At 36.6% G+C, this 15,563-nt stretch overlaps 1 protein-coding gene across 2 annotated transcripts in view; it reads right to left on the bottom strand.

Moving 5' to 3' along the window:
• IBTK (inhibitor of Bruton tyrosine kinase) overlaps window positions 1-15,563 on the bottom strand; it is a 116,869-nt gene that overhangs the window by 41,126 nt on the left and 60,180 nt on the right. For both annotated transcript variants that reach the window (XM_037843295.1, XM_037843296.1), the window contains exons 21-22: window positions 11,380-11,492; window positions 8,039-8,187 (exon numbers count right to left, since the gene is read on the bottom strand). In XM_037843295.1, the coding sequence (XP_037699223.1) occupies window positions 8,039-8,187; window positions 11,380-11,492 (262 nt within the window). The remainder of the gene's footprint in view (window positions 1-8,038; window positions 8,188-11,379; window positions 11,493-15,563) is intronic.

The following is a 15,563-nucleotide window of genomic DNA, read 5'->3' as shown; positions in this document are numbered from 1 at the left end:
CCACTTCCTAGACTTTACACCCAAAGCACAAGCAATAAAAGAGAAAATAGATAAATGGGAACTCCTCAAGCTTAGAAGTTTCTGCACCTCAAAGGAATTTCTGAAAAAGGTAAAGAGGCAGCCAACTCAATGGGAAAAAATTTTTGGAAACCATGTATCTGACAAAAGACTGATATCTTGCATATACAAAGAAATCCTACAACTCAATGACAATAGTACAGACAGCCCAATTATAAAATGGGCAAAAGATATGAAAAGACAGTTCTCTGAAGAGGAAATACAAATGGCCAAGAAACACATGAAAAAATGTTCAGCTTCACTAGCTATTAGAGAGATGCAAATTAAAACCACAATGAGATACCATCTAACACCGGTTAGAATGGCTGCCATTAAACAAACAGGAAACTACAAATGCTGGAGGGGATGTGGAGAAATTGGAACTCTTATTCATTGTTGGTGGGACTGTATAATGGTTCAGCCACTCTGGAAGTCAGTCTGGCAGTTCCTTAGAAAACTAGATATAGAGCTACCATTCGATCCAGCGATTGCACTTCTCAGTATATACCCGGAAGATCGGAAAGCAGTGACACGAACAGATATCTGCATGCCAATGTTCATAGCAGCATTATTCACAATTGCCAAGAGATGGAAACAACCCAAATGTCCTTCAACAGATGAGTGGATAAATAAAAGGTGGTATATACACACGATGAAATACTACACGGCAGTAAGAAGGAGCGATCTTGTGAAACATATGACAACATGGATGAACCTTGAAGACATAATGCTGAGCGAAATAAGCCAGGCACAAAAAGAGAAATATTATACGCTACCACTAATGTGAACTTTGAAAAATGTAAAACAAACGGTTTATAATGTAGAATGTAGGGGAACTAGCAGTAGAGAGCAATTAAGGAAGGGGGAACAATAATCCAAGAAGAACAGATAAGGTATTTAACATTCTGGGGATGCCCAGAAATGACTATGGTCTGTTAATTTCTGATGGATATAGTAGGAACAAGTTCACAGAAATGTTGCTATATTATGTAACTTTCTTGGGGTAAAATAGGAACATGTTGGAAGTTAAGCAGTTATCTTAGGTTAGTTGTCTTTTTCTTACTCCCTTGTTATGGTCTCTTTGAAATGTTCTTTTATTGTATGTTTGTTTTCTTTTTAACTTTTTTTTCATACAGTTGATTTAAAAAAGAAGGGAAAGTTAAAAAAAAAAAAAAAAAGAAAGAAAAACAAGGAAAAAAAAAAAGATGTAGTGCCCCCTTGAGGAGCCTGTGGAGAATGCAGGGGTATTCGCCTACCCCACCTCCATGGTTGCTAACATGACCACAGACATAGGGGACTGGTGGTTTGATGGGTTGAGCCCTCTACCATAAGTTTTACCCTTGGGAAGACGGTTGCTGCAAAGGAGAGGCTAGGCCTCCCTATATTTGTGCCTAAGAGTCTCCTCCTGAATGCCTCTTTGTTGCTCAGATGTGGCCCTCTCTCTCTGGCTAAGCCAACTTGAAAGGTGAAATCACTGCCCTCCCCCCTACGTGGGATCAGACACCCAGGGGAGTGAATCTCCCTGGCAACGTAGAATATGACTCCCGGGGAGGAATGTAGACCCGGCATCGTGGGACGGAGAACATCTTCTTGACCAAAAGGGGGATGTGAAAGGAAATGAAATAAGCTTCAGTGGCAGAGAGATTCCAAAACGAGCCGAGAGGTCACTCTGGTGGGCACTCTTACACACACTTTAGACAACCGTTTTTAGGTTCTAAAGAATTGGGGTAGCTGGTGGTGGATACCTGAAACTATCAAACTACAACCCAGAACCCATGAATCTCAAAGACAGTTGTATAAAAATGTAGCTTATGAGGGGTGACAATGGGATTGGGAAAGCCATAAGGACCACACTCCACTCTGTCTAGTTTATGGATGGATGAGTAGAAAAATAGGGGAAGGAAAGAAACAGACAAAGGTACCCAGTGTTCTTTTTTACTTCAATTGTTCTTTTTCACTCTAATTATTATTCTTGTTATTTTTATGTGTGTGCTAATGAAGGTGTCAGGGATTGATTTAGGTGATGAATGTACAACTCTATAATGGTACTGTAAACAATCGAAAGTACGATTTGTTTTGTATGACTACGTGGTATGTGAATATATCTCAATAAAATGATGATTAAAAAAATAAATAAATAAATAAATAAATAAATAACCAGAATAAATGCGGGGGGACAAACGTGACTGTCCACTCATCATACACCAGCCTGAATTGGGAGCAATGCCTGAAATCACAGCATAAAATCTGTAAGTAAAAACTGTGGATCCAAGACAGGAGCCCCCTCCCCCATGGCCCGAGCTGCAAAGCCTCATGGAGCTACAAAGCAGCTCTCTTTGAACAAGCGAATACAGCTCAGCTGAGCTCCAATTGGGGTTTTTATTAACAAGCGTGGACTGCTCAATACGAATCCCCAACAAACAGAGGCTCTGGGTGACGACTGATCTTGGAAAGTCAGAGGGTGGCCACGGACTGGCCCTGAAGGGGGTTTTCTGTCTCTGTTTCAGCTCAGTGGAGAAAGCCTCAGCCATTTTCAGTTCCCAGTGCTTTGACCCAGACAACAGTGAAGATAGCACAGGGAGAGACAGACCACTGAAATGCTAGTGACCTCTCCCTAAGGGGTCTATCTTCTCTAAGAGGAAAGAGGTGGGGCCTTCAGCTCAGTGGAGAAAGCCTCAGCCATTTTCAGTTCTCAGTGCTCTGACCCAGACAAGGGTGAAGATAGCACACACAGAGAGAGACCATTGAAATGCTAATGACCTCTCCCTGGGGTGTCTATTTTCTCTAAGAGGAAAGAAGTGGGGCTCAGCTCTACTACCGGTCTTCCATTCAGAACCAGACCCCAGAGCCTGGGGGAAAACAGCCAGAGGCCACACCTCCTTATACCAGTCTGGAGTTACAGGCTGACAGGCACCATCTCCTGGGAAGAGAAGCACAGTGACCAGAGGCCTCACAGGGTGTACCAATTTTCTAAAACACACCCCCAGGGAAACCGGATACTGAATAGTTCTTCCTTCTGGGACCTGAGCCCATTTTGGTTTGGGAAAACCTGATTGGAGTAACTAAGGAAACCATTCCTAGGCAACAGAAAACTATAACCTACACTAAGAAAAATGAAGTTATGGCCCAATCAAAGGAACAAACTTACACTTCAATTGAGATACAGGAATTTAAACAACTAATAATGAGTCAATTAAAAAAGTTCAGGGAAGACACAGCAAAAGAGATGAACCGTGTAATGAAAACAATGGGCAAACGTAAGGTAGAAATTGAAAGTTCGAAAAACCAATTGGCAGAATCTATGGAAATGAAAGGCACAATGCAAGAGATGAAAGACACAATGGAAACATACAAGAGCAGATCTCAAAAGGCTGAAGAAACACTCAGGAACTGGAGAACAAGGCACCTGAAAGCCTACACACAAAAGAACAGATAGAGAAAAGAATGGAAAAATACTAGCAACATCTCCGGGAACTTAAGGACAAAACAAAAATCAGGAATGTATGTGTCACTGGTGTCCCAAAAGGAGAAGAGAAGGGAAAAGGGGCAATAATAGAGGAAATAATCAATGAAAATTTCCCATCTCTTCTGAAAGACATAAAATTACATATGCAAGAAGCACAGCGTACTGCAAATAGAAGAGATATGAATAGGCCTACGCCAAGAAATTAATAATCAGATTATCAAACGTCAAAGATAAAGAGAGAATCCTGAAAGCAGCAAGAGAAAAGCAATCCATCACATACAAAGGAAGCTTGATAAGACTACGTGAGGATTTCTCAACAGAAACCATGGAGGCAAGAAGGAAGTGGGGTGATATATTTAAGATACTGAAAGAGAAAAACCACCAACCTAGAATCCTATATACAGCAAAACTGTCCTTCAAACATGAGGGAGAGCTTAAAATATTCTCTAACAGACAATGACAGAGTTTCTAAACAAGATACCTGCTCTACAGGAAACACTAAAGGAAGCACTGCAGACAGAAAGGAAAAGACAGGAGTGAGAGGTTTGGAAAACAATTTTGGGAGATAGTAGTACCACAGCAATGTAAGTATACTGAACAAAGATGACTGTGAGTATGGTTGATAGAGGAAGGCTGGGACCATGTGGGACACCAGAACAAAAGATGAAGGATAAAGACTGGGACTCTCTAACTCAGGGAAATCAAAGGTGCTCAACGATTATAATAAAAGGTACAAATATATTTTTACATGAGGTAGAACAAATGAATGTCAACATTGCAAGATGTTAAAAATAGGGTGGGATTGGGGAGAAAATATAGTCATTGCAAACTAGAGACTATAATTTACAGAAACATTGTATTATGCTTCCTTTAATATAACAAAGGCAATATGCAAAAGCTAAATGCATATGGAGGGGGGCAACTAGGGGAAGGGTATGGGACTCCTGGCATTGGTGATATTGTCTGACTCTTTATTCTACTTTAAGTTAATGCTATCTTTCCTTTTGTTGCTTCCTAGCTGTCATGTTTTTTTCTTGTTGTTGCTTTCTCTCTCTCTCTCTCTCTTCTTTTTTCCTTTTGTCTCTCAGCCTTCTTTAACTCTTCCTCCTTCTTTGTGGAAGAAATGGAGATGTCCTTATATAGATAGTGGCAATGGTGCTGAATACATAAATACGTGACTATACACGGAACCAACGACTGTCTACTTAGGACAGAATGTATGGTGTGTGAACAAAACTGTCTTAAAAGAAAGGGGTTGATGAAGAAACCTTGAGGGCACTATATTGAGTGAAATAAGACAGACACATAAAAGCAAATATTGCAGGGTCTCATGACATGAGCTAATTATAATATGTAAACTCATAGACATGAAATATAAGTTACCAGGATACAGAATGAGGCTAAAGAATGGAGAGCGGTTGCTTAGTATGAGCAAAATGTTCAACTAGGTGAACTTAAACGTTTGGAAATGGACAGGGGTGATGGTAGCATGTTGTGAGAATAACTAACAGTGTGTGAAGGTGGTGAAAAGGGTAAGCTCAGAGTCATGTATGTCACCAGAAGGAAAGATGGGAATGTACAAAACGGAATCTTGTGGAGGACAATGTCCATGGTTACACTGTACAAACATCAGAAATCTTTCTAATGAACTAGAACAAACGTATGACACTATAACTAGAAGTTAATAATAGAGGGGCATATGGGAAAAAAATATATACCTATTGCAAACTATATACTACAGTTAGTAGTATTTTAACATTCTTTCATCAACAGTAACAAATGTACTATACCAAAACTATGAATTAATAATGGAGGGGGGTGGTGTGTGGTTAGAGGTATGGGAGGATTAGAGTTTCCTTTTTTTGTCTTTCTTTCTTTTCTGGAGTAATGAAAATGTTCTAAAAATTGAAAAAAGAATTAATTGTGGTGATGGATGCACAGCCATATGATGGTATCATGGGCAACTGATTGTATACTTTGGATCTTTGGATAGTTGTATGGTATGTGAACAATCTTAATAAATAAATAAATAAATATATATATATATACACACACACACATATATATGAAATAAAAAAAAAGGAAAGAGAGAGAGAGAGAGATTAATGAGACAATAGCACTAAAGGCAATACGTGATCCCAGACTGGAGGTGATAATGGAGGAAAAATGCCCAAAAGAACATAAAGGACATTATTCGGATATATGAAAAACTTGGAGAATAGACTGTAAGTTTTGTATCAATGTTAAATATCCTGAATTTGATAACTGTACTTAAGGTGGTTACATAAGTGAATATCCTTGTTTATAGGAAATATAAATGGAATTAAGTGTTCAAAGAGCATAAATTATACAACCTATTCTCCAATGTTTAAAAAATAGATGGAGAGTGGGAGGAAGGAAGAAAGGAAAGAGGAAGAAAAAATGATATGGCAAAAGTGGCAAAACATTAAAAGTTGGCGGATCTGGGTATTTGGGTAGGGTGTACGTTGAAGTTCTCCGTAATGGGGTTTGTATTATTTTTGCAACTGTCCTGTAAGTTTGAAATTATTTCAAAATGAAGCTTAAAAAATCGGTGGTAGGGGGCTAATACAACTTAACACCAAAAAAAATTAGGCAAAGGAACTCGAATAGACATTTCTCCAAAGAAGATATGCAAATGGACAATAAGCAGATGAAAAGACACTCAACAATGAGATACCATTCAAGCCATAATGAAATACCATTTCATATCCAGCAGGATGGCTGTTATTTTTTTTTTTTTAAATGGAAAATACAAGTGTTGGTGAGGATGTGGAGAAATTGGAACTCTTCTTCACTGGTGGTGGGAACGTAAAGTGGTACAGCTGCTGTGGAAAACAGTTTGGCAGTCCCTCAAGAAGTTAATCATAGAATTACCATATGACCCAGCAATTTCACTTCTAGGTAAGTATCCCAAAGAAATGAAAACATTGACTCAAATAAATATTTATATACCAAAGTTCATAGCAGCATTACTCACAATAGCTAAAAGGTAGGTACAACCCAAATGTCCATTGACAGATGAATGAATAAACAAAATGTGATACATCCATACAATGAACTACTCTTCAGCCATAAAAAGGAATGATACATGCTACAACACGGATGAACCTTGAAAACATGCTAAATGAAATAATCTAGACAGGAAAGGGCAGACATCATATGATTCCACTTCTATGAAATATCTAGAATAAACAAATTTATAGAGACAGAAAGTAGATTAGAGGTTACAGGGGTGGAGAGGAGAAGGGTGGAGAAGGGGAGTTATTGCTTAATGGGTAAAGAGTTTCTGTTTTAGATGATGAAAAGTTTTAGTAAAGGAAGATGGTATTGATAGCACAACAATGTAAAAGTAATTAATGCCACTGAACTGTACACTTAAAAATGGTTAAAACATAAAATTTTAAGTTAAATATATGTGTATTTATTACCATAATTTTTTTAAGGAGGCACCTTATAAATGTTGCTATTACAATAGGTCAAGGGATTTATTAAAGGGTATTGCTGCTGCCAGATGTTCTGTTTTTCTGACTAACTTTAATACTAATATGAATTGCCCCAAATCTACCCAAATTAAAAAAATTTTTTTGAAAGTTAACACCTTTCTCTATATATGTTATATTTTACAATAACGGAAATAACTGAAATTGTGGAAGTGTAATCTATAACATTCTTTGAAATTTGCTCTCTACTTGTTAAATTGTACTTTGGAAAGTTATCTCTGTTATGTATATATGTTAAAGTTCACAATTAAAAAACGCATTAAAAAAAATCAATCCTTGAGGCTTAGAAGACTCAAGGATGAAAGGTAAATTTTCATTGTCTCTGAAATTTCTAGAAGTTCCAGTATATTTTGTAGATGTGTAGGGACTAGAGAGAAATGACCTATCTCATTAGACATTCTCCTTCCCTGTGGATGAATAATTACAGAATATAAATGCTAAGAGATGTCTTAAAAATGGCTTCCCCAGAGTTGACAAGACTAAAATCCTGCAGCTTAATGTTAATTGTGTTAGATTAGGAGAAGAACTCAGTCATTCCAGATTGTTTTCTACAGTTTATAGCATGGAGGAAAGAGACTATGCAGAATTTGGAATCAGGCTTGTTTTCAAAATCATTTTCCTTGACAAATTTTGGCTGGAATTAACTGACATTTTGCAAAATAAGACTTAAATTTAGCTGTAAACATACTTTGTCAATGTCTATACTCTGTTGCTATGTTTTACATCAATATCACATTTTAGTATCAGAAGACTAGAAATATGAAGTCATAAAGGGTGCAAATTTCCATTAACTCTTAAAAACTGGAAAAGTTATACAAATTTCAGAAAACTAATACTGCATATATTGTGCCATTGATCATAACTTCTTAAAAACCAGCAAGGAGAGTGTTTTAAGGTTAGAGTAAAAATAATGAAAAACTAAAGGTAGACTGTCTACCAAACTAAAATTTGACATTAAGGAAATAGTACATTAATTAATAAATAATAAACAAACCTCAATCTTATCAGAATGAAATCCTGTTGTGAAATCAGGGGATTGTAAATCTCTAGGACTACCCACTCCTGCGTAGCTTCCTTCAGAATCTGATGTCAACAGTTCTGGCAGAGATTCCACAGAACTGTTCTTACCAGACTTTACTAATCCTAAAATGTGAAATTAAAAAAAAATATTTTAACACACAGGTATTATACTCAATAAATCAACAGAAAGCAAAAAGTTTCCATTTATCCAGATTTAATAACATTAAGTTATATTCTCTGTACCAAAATCTCAATAATTCAAGCCAATTGGAACAAGAAATAAGTTTAAGTGAAAAATTGAAATGAAAGAGATTTTAAAATAACAGTTTTATTAATTTCAATTATACCAACTTTTATGCAGCCCATGCACAGTGGAGCTGACCCCATTCTGGGGGAAGAAGCACTGTGGCCTCTCATCTCACTAGCAGACTGGCCGGTTTTTCCTTCTGCATAAAATCTTTCTTTTTGATTCAGAGTCAGTTTTTCATTAGCTTATCACCTGAAGCAAGAGGGTTGTAATGAAATGTGTATACCATTTCCTCTCTTATGCAGGCTAAATAATCTGCTTCCTCGCCATCTCCAGCATCCAGATGCAATGACACAGAAAAGTCATTTCAAATATATACAGAGTAAATAGTAAACCTTTGCCTTAGGTTCAGGTTTTCATTTTCACAAATTTATTGGATTCTAAATGAAGTACTAAAATTAGAAAACTTTAAAATAAACACACTATATGAGTTGTAACTAAAAGTTGTACAACTGACTTAAAAATAAATAAAACGTACCATCTCACACATTCAAATAAGTGTTGTTTCCTTTAAACTACATCATCTTGAAAGCTATAGTACTTTTGTTTTTATCACTGCTAAAGTACAATTTGGAAATAACATTCAAGTTTTTTATTTTTCCACAATCTTTTGAATAAAAAAGTTGCAAATTTTCATCCGAGAAAGTATATTTAATATTGGAAAGCTCCCAAAAGTCAATTAGAAATAAAACTAGTGAATAAAAATTAAGAGTAATATCGCCAACAATTATTTTTGATTAAAAACGATTTCACAGAATTTCTTTTGTCTAACTTTACTTTAAGGATCAACATAAATGGTAAGCCTTCACATGACTATCTCTGACAAAATTTGCCTCAAATTCAAATTTTCTTCCAGAAAAAATCTTTTTGGCCCCCAATTAAATTAACTTTTTAATCATTACCTACTTTGGCCACAGAAACAATGGTATAGCAGGAAGAATAAGGAACTGGAATCAAGGGAGCAAATTCTATTTCTGTTGCTACCTCAAAATCACTTAAGTTTTCTAAGCTTGTTTCCTCATGTTTAAAGTAAGGGACATAAATTAGTTCTTAACTTATGTTTCTTCCAGGTCTGAAATTCTAAGACTCTCACAAATACAACAGAGAAAACAAAATTGCAGAATTTTTAATTTGGAAAGGTACATTTACTGGGTCTTCTGATTCAGATCTTCAGTGTTTCACAAATCAAGGTGGGTATATTATCGATCTTTTTTATACCTTTTGTGCTATAAAAATCTACCTATCTAACATGTAAGGTAACTTAATTTATAGTATCTAAAAAGATACTTTTTCTTTGCCCTGATTAACAGGTATTTTTTTCAAGTGGACACAAAACAATGTGCACTTTTACTTTCCAAAGCCATTTGTATAAGGTTGATTCTACTGCACCAGGTTATATCTTACTGTTATAGACATACCTCCCATTTCTGAAAGCCATACTGCAGTTGCATTATTTTATAATCAAATGCCGTGTTTCATCTAAAGAAACTGTTAAAAATTCAGATAGTTTAATCTGAATCTAGTCAGACAAATCTGGACTATGGGATATTCATTACATAATACAACTGGCCTGAACTTTGGGGGGCAAGGGAGGGCAGTGGTGGGGTATGTGTGTGTGGGACGCTGTTCTAGTTACAGAGACTAAAGAAACATTAATAACCAAAGGCAATGTGAATCTTAATAGGATCATAGATTTTTTTTAAAAGGTTCTAACAAAAATTACTTTAAAAACATTTTTTGACAATTAGGGAAATCTAGATACGAAATATAATACTAGGTAACAATAATGAATTAATGTTAATTGTCTTAGGTGTGATTAATGGTATTATGGTTCTATAAAATAAGATTCTTATCCTTAGGAGATTCGTATTAAAGTGTTTTGGAGAGAAGTGTCATTATGTCTACAATTTACTTCCAAATGGATTAGCAAAAAAGACTTTACATAGATAAATATACAGATATTTGTATGTGTGTGTGTGTGTATACATAATGTGTGTACCTCTGTGTGTACGCATACAGGATATGTGGTGGGGAAGAGTACACAAGTAAGAACCTGCAAGAAAAAGCAAACGTGGTAGGAATTTAGCATTCAATAAACCTAGGCGGAAAGGATATATAGGTGTTCATGGAATTTTTCTTTCAACTTTTCAGGAAATTCAATTTTCAAAATAAAAAATTTTAGAAAAACTAAGTAACCTTTACTTTCAAACAGGCTCACATGCAGCCTAAATATAAAGTGTGTTGTATATTCTATTACTACATTATAACCTCTTTACTCACATGAATGACATCTCCCTTGGCATCTTGCTTGCAGAACTGACATATTTGAATTAAATCTACTTGATACTAGTAAATTTGCCCCATTTTGTCCACCTCTAATCCTCTATGCTACTTGACAGAGTGCTCTCTCTGAAATGATAAATCTTATCCAGTTACATTCTACTTTAAAAATCCATCAACAGCCACCCAACCTTCAGAAAAAAATCCTTCAGAATAGCTTTCAGAATAAAATCCAAACTCTTTAGTTTGATACACAAGACCTTCCAAAATCTGAAGCTCTATAACCTATCTCCTGTCTGCACATACCCTAATACAGCTGAGCCATGCTGAATTATATGCAAAAGAAATGTGCAGTTCTTTCTATTGCCTCTAAGCTTGGGAACATATTGCCCCCTTTGTTTAATATGTCTACTTGCCTCCTTTACTAAATGGTTAACTTCCCTTTGTTTTTCAAGATCCAGTTCAAATGTCACTTTCCACCAAGAGGTCTGCTCTTATCTTCTCAGACTAGTTTGGGTGCTGTGCTTGTTTGTGCTCCATGAACTTCAATCAGAGCACTTACCACATCACATTTTAATTTTCTGTAGTTTCCCAAAGATGACTACCTCCTATTTCAGTAGCCCCAGAGGATTGCATATAACAGGATTTAACACATGTAAATGAAACAGATAATGAGTAGACATCAAAGAACAGAAATGGAAATATATGCTAAAACACTCTTCACTAACCTGTAGATGGTGGACTCTGAATAATATCCGAAAGGTTATAACCTCCAGAACTATCTGAACGCTTACGTGGTTTCTTTTTTGCTTTTATTTTTGCCTTCTTGAACACAGTTTCACTGGGAAAAAGCAAACATAAAAGTCATTAAACAAAAAAATAAGTTAGGTGACATCACCAACATGGAGACACGAGACACCTACTGAAAACCTCTCCCCAGAGATTCAGCGTAAAAAAAAGAGCAAATCTCACTTGCTCAGAACTCGGGAGAAAGGTGAAGACTAGAGAAGGATCCCACAAATACTGGAATCAAAGAAAGAGAAAAATATCGGTAGGAAACTTTCATACCAGAGAAGCCAGTCCCCTTCTCTACCCCTCACTCAATCCCATGAACCATGGGAAATACCCAGAGGCAGTGGCTGGGCTCCATTCTACCTCCCACCGGGGATAGAAATTATAAAATCTCTCACAGTAGTAACACAGATCCCCACCTATTATCAAGACACAGAGATCCAAGCCTAGAAGGACCCATGGCAGGACTCAAACTGTTGGGGAGTGCAGAATACTCCAGAATGGAGGATTAGAAAGGGAATGACTGAAAATACTTCTTTCCCAAAAGCAGCAAGTAGCCAGGCAGAAACCGTCCAAACCAACTTTGAGGACTCAGGTGACAGGGGAGGATATTTCAAGGGCCACGTGAGTGCAGGATGAAGGGACCAAGAAACTGTGGGCAGAGAATGTAATTCTGGCCACGGCTTCTGGGGCCCATCCCCCACCCTTGAGAGAGGCAGCAGTGGGAGGCCCAATCCTTGCCTGGGCGGATGGCTGCAGACTGGGTCAGCTGCAGGAGTCCTCCAACTTAAGTACAGAGGGAGACACAGGCCAACACTGAGCCAGATGCTGGCAGGTAAAGTGAAAGCACAAGAAACCCACAGTTTCATACCTACCAGGTCAGATGCTGCTGGGGTCCAAGAGTTAAACAGTTTCTGAGGATGAGTAAGTGACCAAAGTGTGCCAGGTCAGATGCTGCTGGGGTCCAAGAGTTAAACAATTTCTGAGGATGAGTAAGTGACCAAAGTGTGCTATCTGCCAGACTGGCTGGAAAATGCAGGGGAAAAAAGTAGGACTTTTCAGAGCTTCTCCAGACCCTATTCCAGGCCCATCAGAGCTGGTCTACACACCCTACATGACACTCAGCCCTGTTTTGGCTGGGAAATACTGACAATGCAACTGTCAAAGCAGTGCCCTAATACAAACCCAGGCAAAAACTAAATCCTAGACAAGAGAAAGAAACCAACCTTCAGAACAGACTTATCAAGATAATCAGATGATCAGATAACAGCAAAAAATCACAAGGTATAATAACACACAGGAAGACATGACCCAGTGAAAGGAACAAATGAAAAAGTCAGAAAAGACACAGAATTTGGAACCAATCAAAGATTGTTCAAGCAAATCTCCTAAATCAATTCAAAGAGATGAAGGAAAATATGCATAAAGAGTTTAAGAATATTAAAAGGACACTAGGAGAGCATAAAGAAGAATTTGAAAGAATACATAGAAAAATAACAGACATTATGGAAATGAAAGACACAGTAGATGAATTAAAAATATACTAGAGACACAACAGATCTGAGAGGCAGAAGAAAGGATCAGTGAACAAGAAGACAGAGCAACCGAATGCAAACAGAAGAAGAACAAATGGAGAAAAATGGAAAAATTTAAGCAGAGTCTCAGGAAAATGATTGACAACACAAAGCACACTAACATATGCATCATAGGTATCCCAGAAGGAGAAGAGAAGGGAAAAGAGCCAGGAAGAATATCTGAGGAAGTAATAGCTGAAAAATTTCCAACCCTTATAAAAGACATAAATATGCAAATTCAAGAAGCCCAACATAGTCCAAACAGAATAAATCCAAATAGATTCACTCCAAGATACATACTAATCAGACTGCCAAATGCCAAAGACAAAAGAGAAAATTCTGAAAGTAGCAAGAGAAAAGCGATTCATCACATACAAGGAAAGCTAAGTAAGACTAAGTGCTCATTTCTCATCAGATACCACAGAGGATATAAGGCAGTGGTATGATATATTTCAGACACTGAAAGAGAAAAATTGACAGCCAAGAATTATCTATCCAGCAAGGCTGTCCTTAAAAATGAGAGAGAGTTTCACATCTTGAGATAAACAGAAGCTGAGAGTGTTTGTTAACAAGAGACCAACCCTACAAGAAATACGAAGGGGAGTTCTGCCAGCTGAAAAGACATGACAGGAGAGAGAGGGGACTGTAGGAGACTACAGAAATGAAGAGTATTAGTAAGGGTAACTAAAAGGATAAAAAGATAGAAAAAAAATAAATCTGACAAATAAAAATCAAAGGATAAAACAGCTGAAATAAATACTGTCTTTACAGTAGTAACACTGAATGTTAATGGATTAAACTCCCCAATCAAAAGACTCAGATTAGCAGAATGGATAAAAATTTGATTCATCTAAACACTGTTTACAAGAGACTCATTTTAGACTCAAAGATACAAACAGGTTGAAAGTGAAAGGATGGAAAAAGATATTCCACACAAGCATAACCAAAAAAAAATCTTGGGTAGCTATACTAATATCACACAAAATAGATTTTAAATGCAAAATGTTATAAGAGACAAAGAAGGACACAATATATTAATAAAATGGGCAATTCACAAAGGAGAAATAACAATCATAAATATTTATGCACCTAATCAAAGTGCTCCGAAGTACATGAGGCAAACACTGGCAAAACTGAAGGGAGTACTAGACATCCCTAAAATAATAGTGGGAGACTTAAACACACCACTCTCTTCAACAGATAGAACATCTAATCAAAAGATCAATAAGGCAATGGGACCTAAATAATCTAACTGATCTAGACCTAATAGACTATATATATAGAGCACTGCACCCTTAAAGAGCAGGACATACATTCTTATCAAGTGTTACTGGAATAGTCTCCAGGATAGACCATATGCTGGGACACAAAATAGGTCTTAATAAATTTAAAAAGAATGAAATTATACAAAACACTTTCTCTGATCATAACAGAGCAAAACTGGAAATCAATAACAACCAGAGAACCAGAAATTTCACAAATATATGGAGGTTAAATAAAATGCTTTTAAACAATCAGTGGGTCAAAGAAGGAACTGCAAGAGAAATCAGTAAATATCTTGACATGAATTGAAAAGAGAACACAAAACATGGGATGCAGCGAAGGCAGTGCTGAGAGGGAAATTTACAGCCCTAAATGCCTACATTAAAAAGAACGACCTAAAACCAAGACCCAATCGAACAACTGGAAAAACTAGAGAAAGAACAGCAAACTAATCCCAAAGTGAATCCTTTTCCAAGAAGGAAAGAAATAACAAAGATTAGAGCAGAAACAAATGAAATGAAGAACTGAAAAACCAAGAGAGAAAACCAGTAAAAACAAAAGTTGGTTCTTTGAGAAGATCAATAAAATTGAAAATCCCTTAGCTAGACTGACAAAGACAAAAAGAGAGAAGATACAAATAAAATCAGAAATGATAACGGGGTCATTACCACAGACCCCAAAGAAATAAAAAAGATCATAAGAGGATACTGTGAACAACAATATGCCAATGAATTAGACAACTGAGATGAAATGGAAAACTTCCTAGAAACACACAAACAACCTACACTGACTTGAGAAGAAATAGAAGACCTCAACAAACCAATCACGAGTAAAAAGATGAATCAGTCATCAAAACCCTCCCAACAAAGAAAGTCCAGGATCAGATGGCTTCACAGGCCAATTTTTACCAAGAACTACAAGAAGAATTAATACCATTTCTGCTAAAACTCTTCCAAAAAATTGAAGAAGAGGGAACACTGCCTAAATCATTCTATGAGGCCAGTATCACCCTAATACCAATGCCTGATAAAGATACTACAAGAAAAGAAAACTATAGGCCAATCTCTCCAATGAATATAGATACAAAAGTGATCAACAAAATACTTGCAAATCGAATCCAACAGCACATTAAAAGAATTATACACCATGACCAAGGGTATGCAAGGGTGGTTTAACGTAAGAAAATCAATTCATGTAAGATACCACATTAACAAATGAAAAGGGAAAAAACTATATGATCATTTCAAATGACACATAAAAGGCATTTGACAAAATCCAGCATA

Source organism: Choloepus didactylus, chromosome 7 (genome assembly GCF_015220235.1).
Source record: "Choloepus didactylus isolate mChoDid1 chromosome 7, mChoDid1.pri, whole genome shotgun sequence".
NCBI lineage: Eukaryota > Metazoa > Chordata > Mammalia > Pilosa > Megalonychidae > Choloepus > Choloepus didactylus.
The sequence above is the reverse complement of the archived record's forward strand: the minus strand, read 5'-3'. Positions and strand labels throughout refer to the sequence as shown.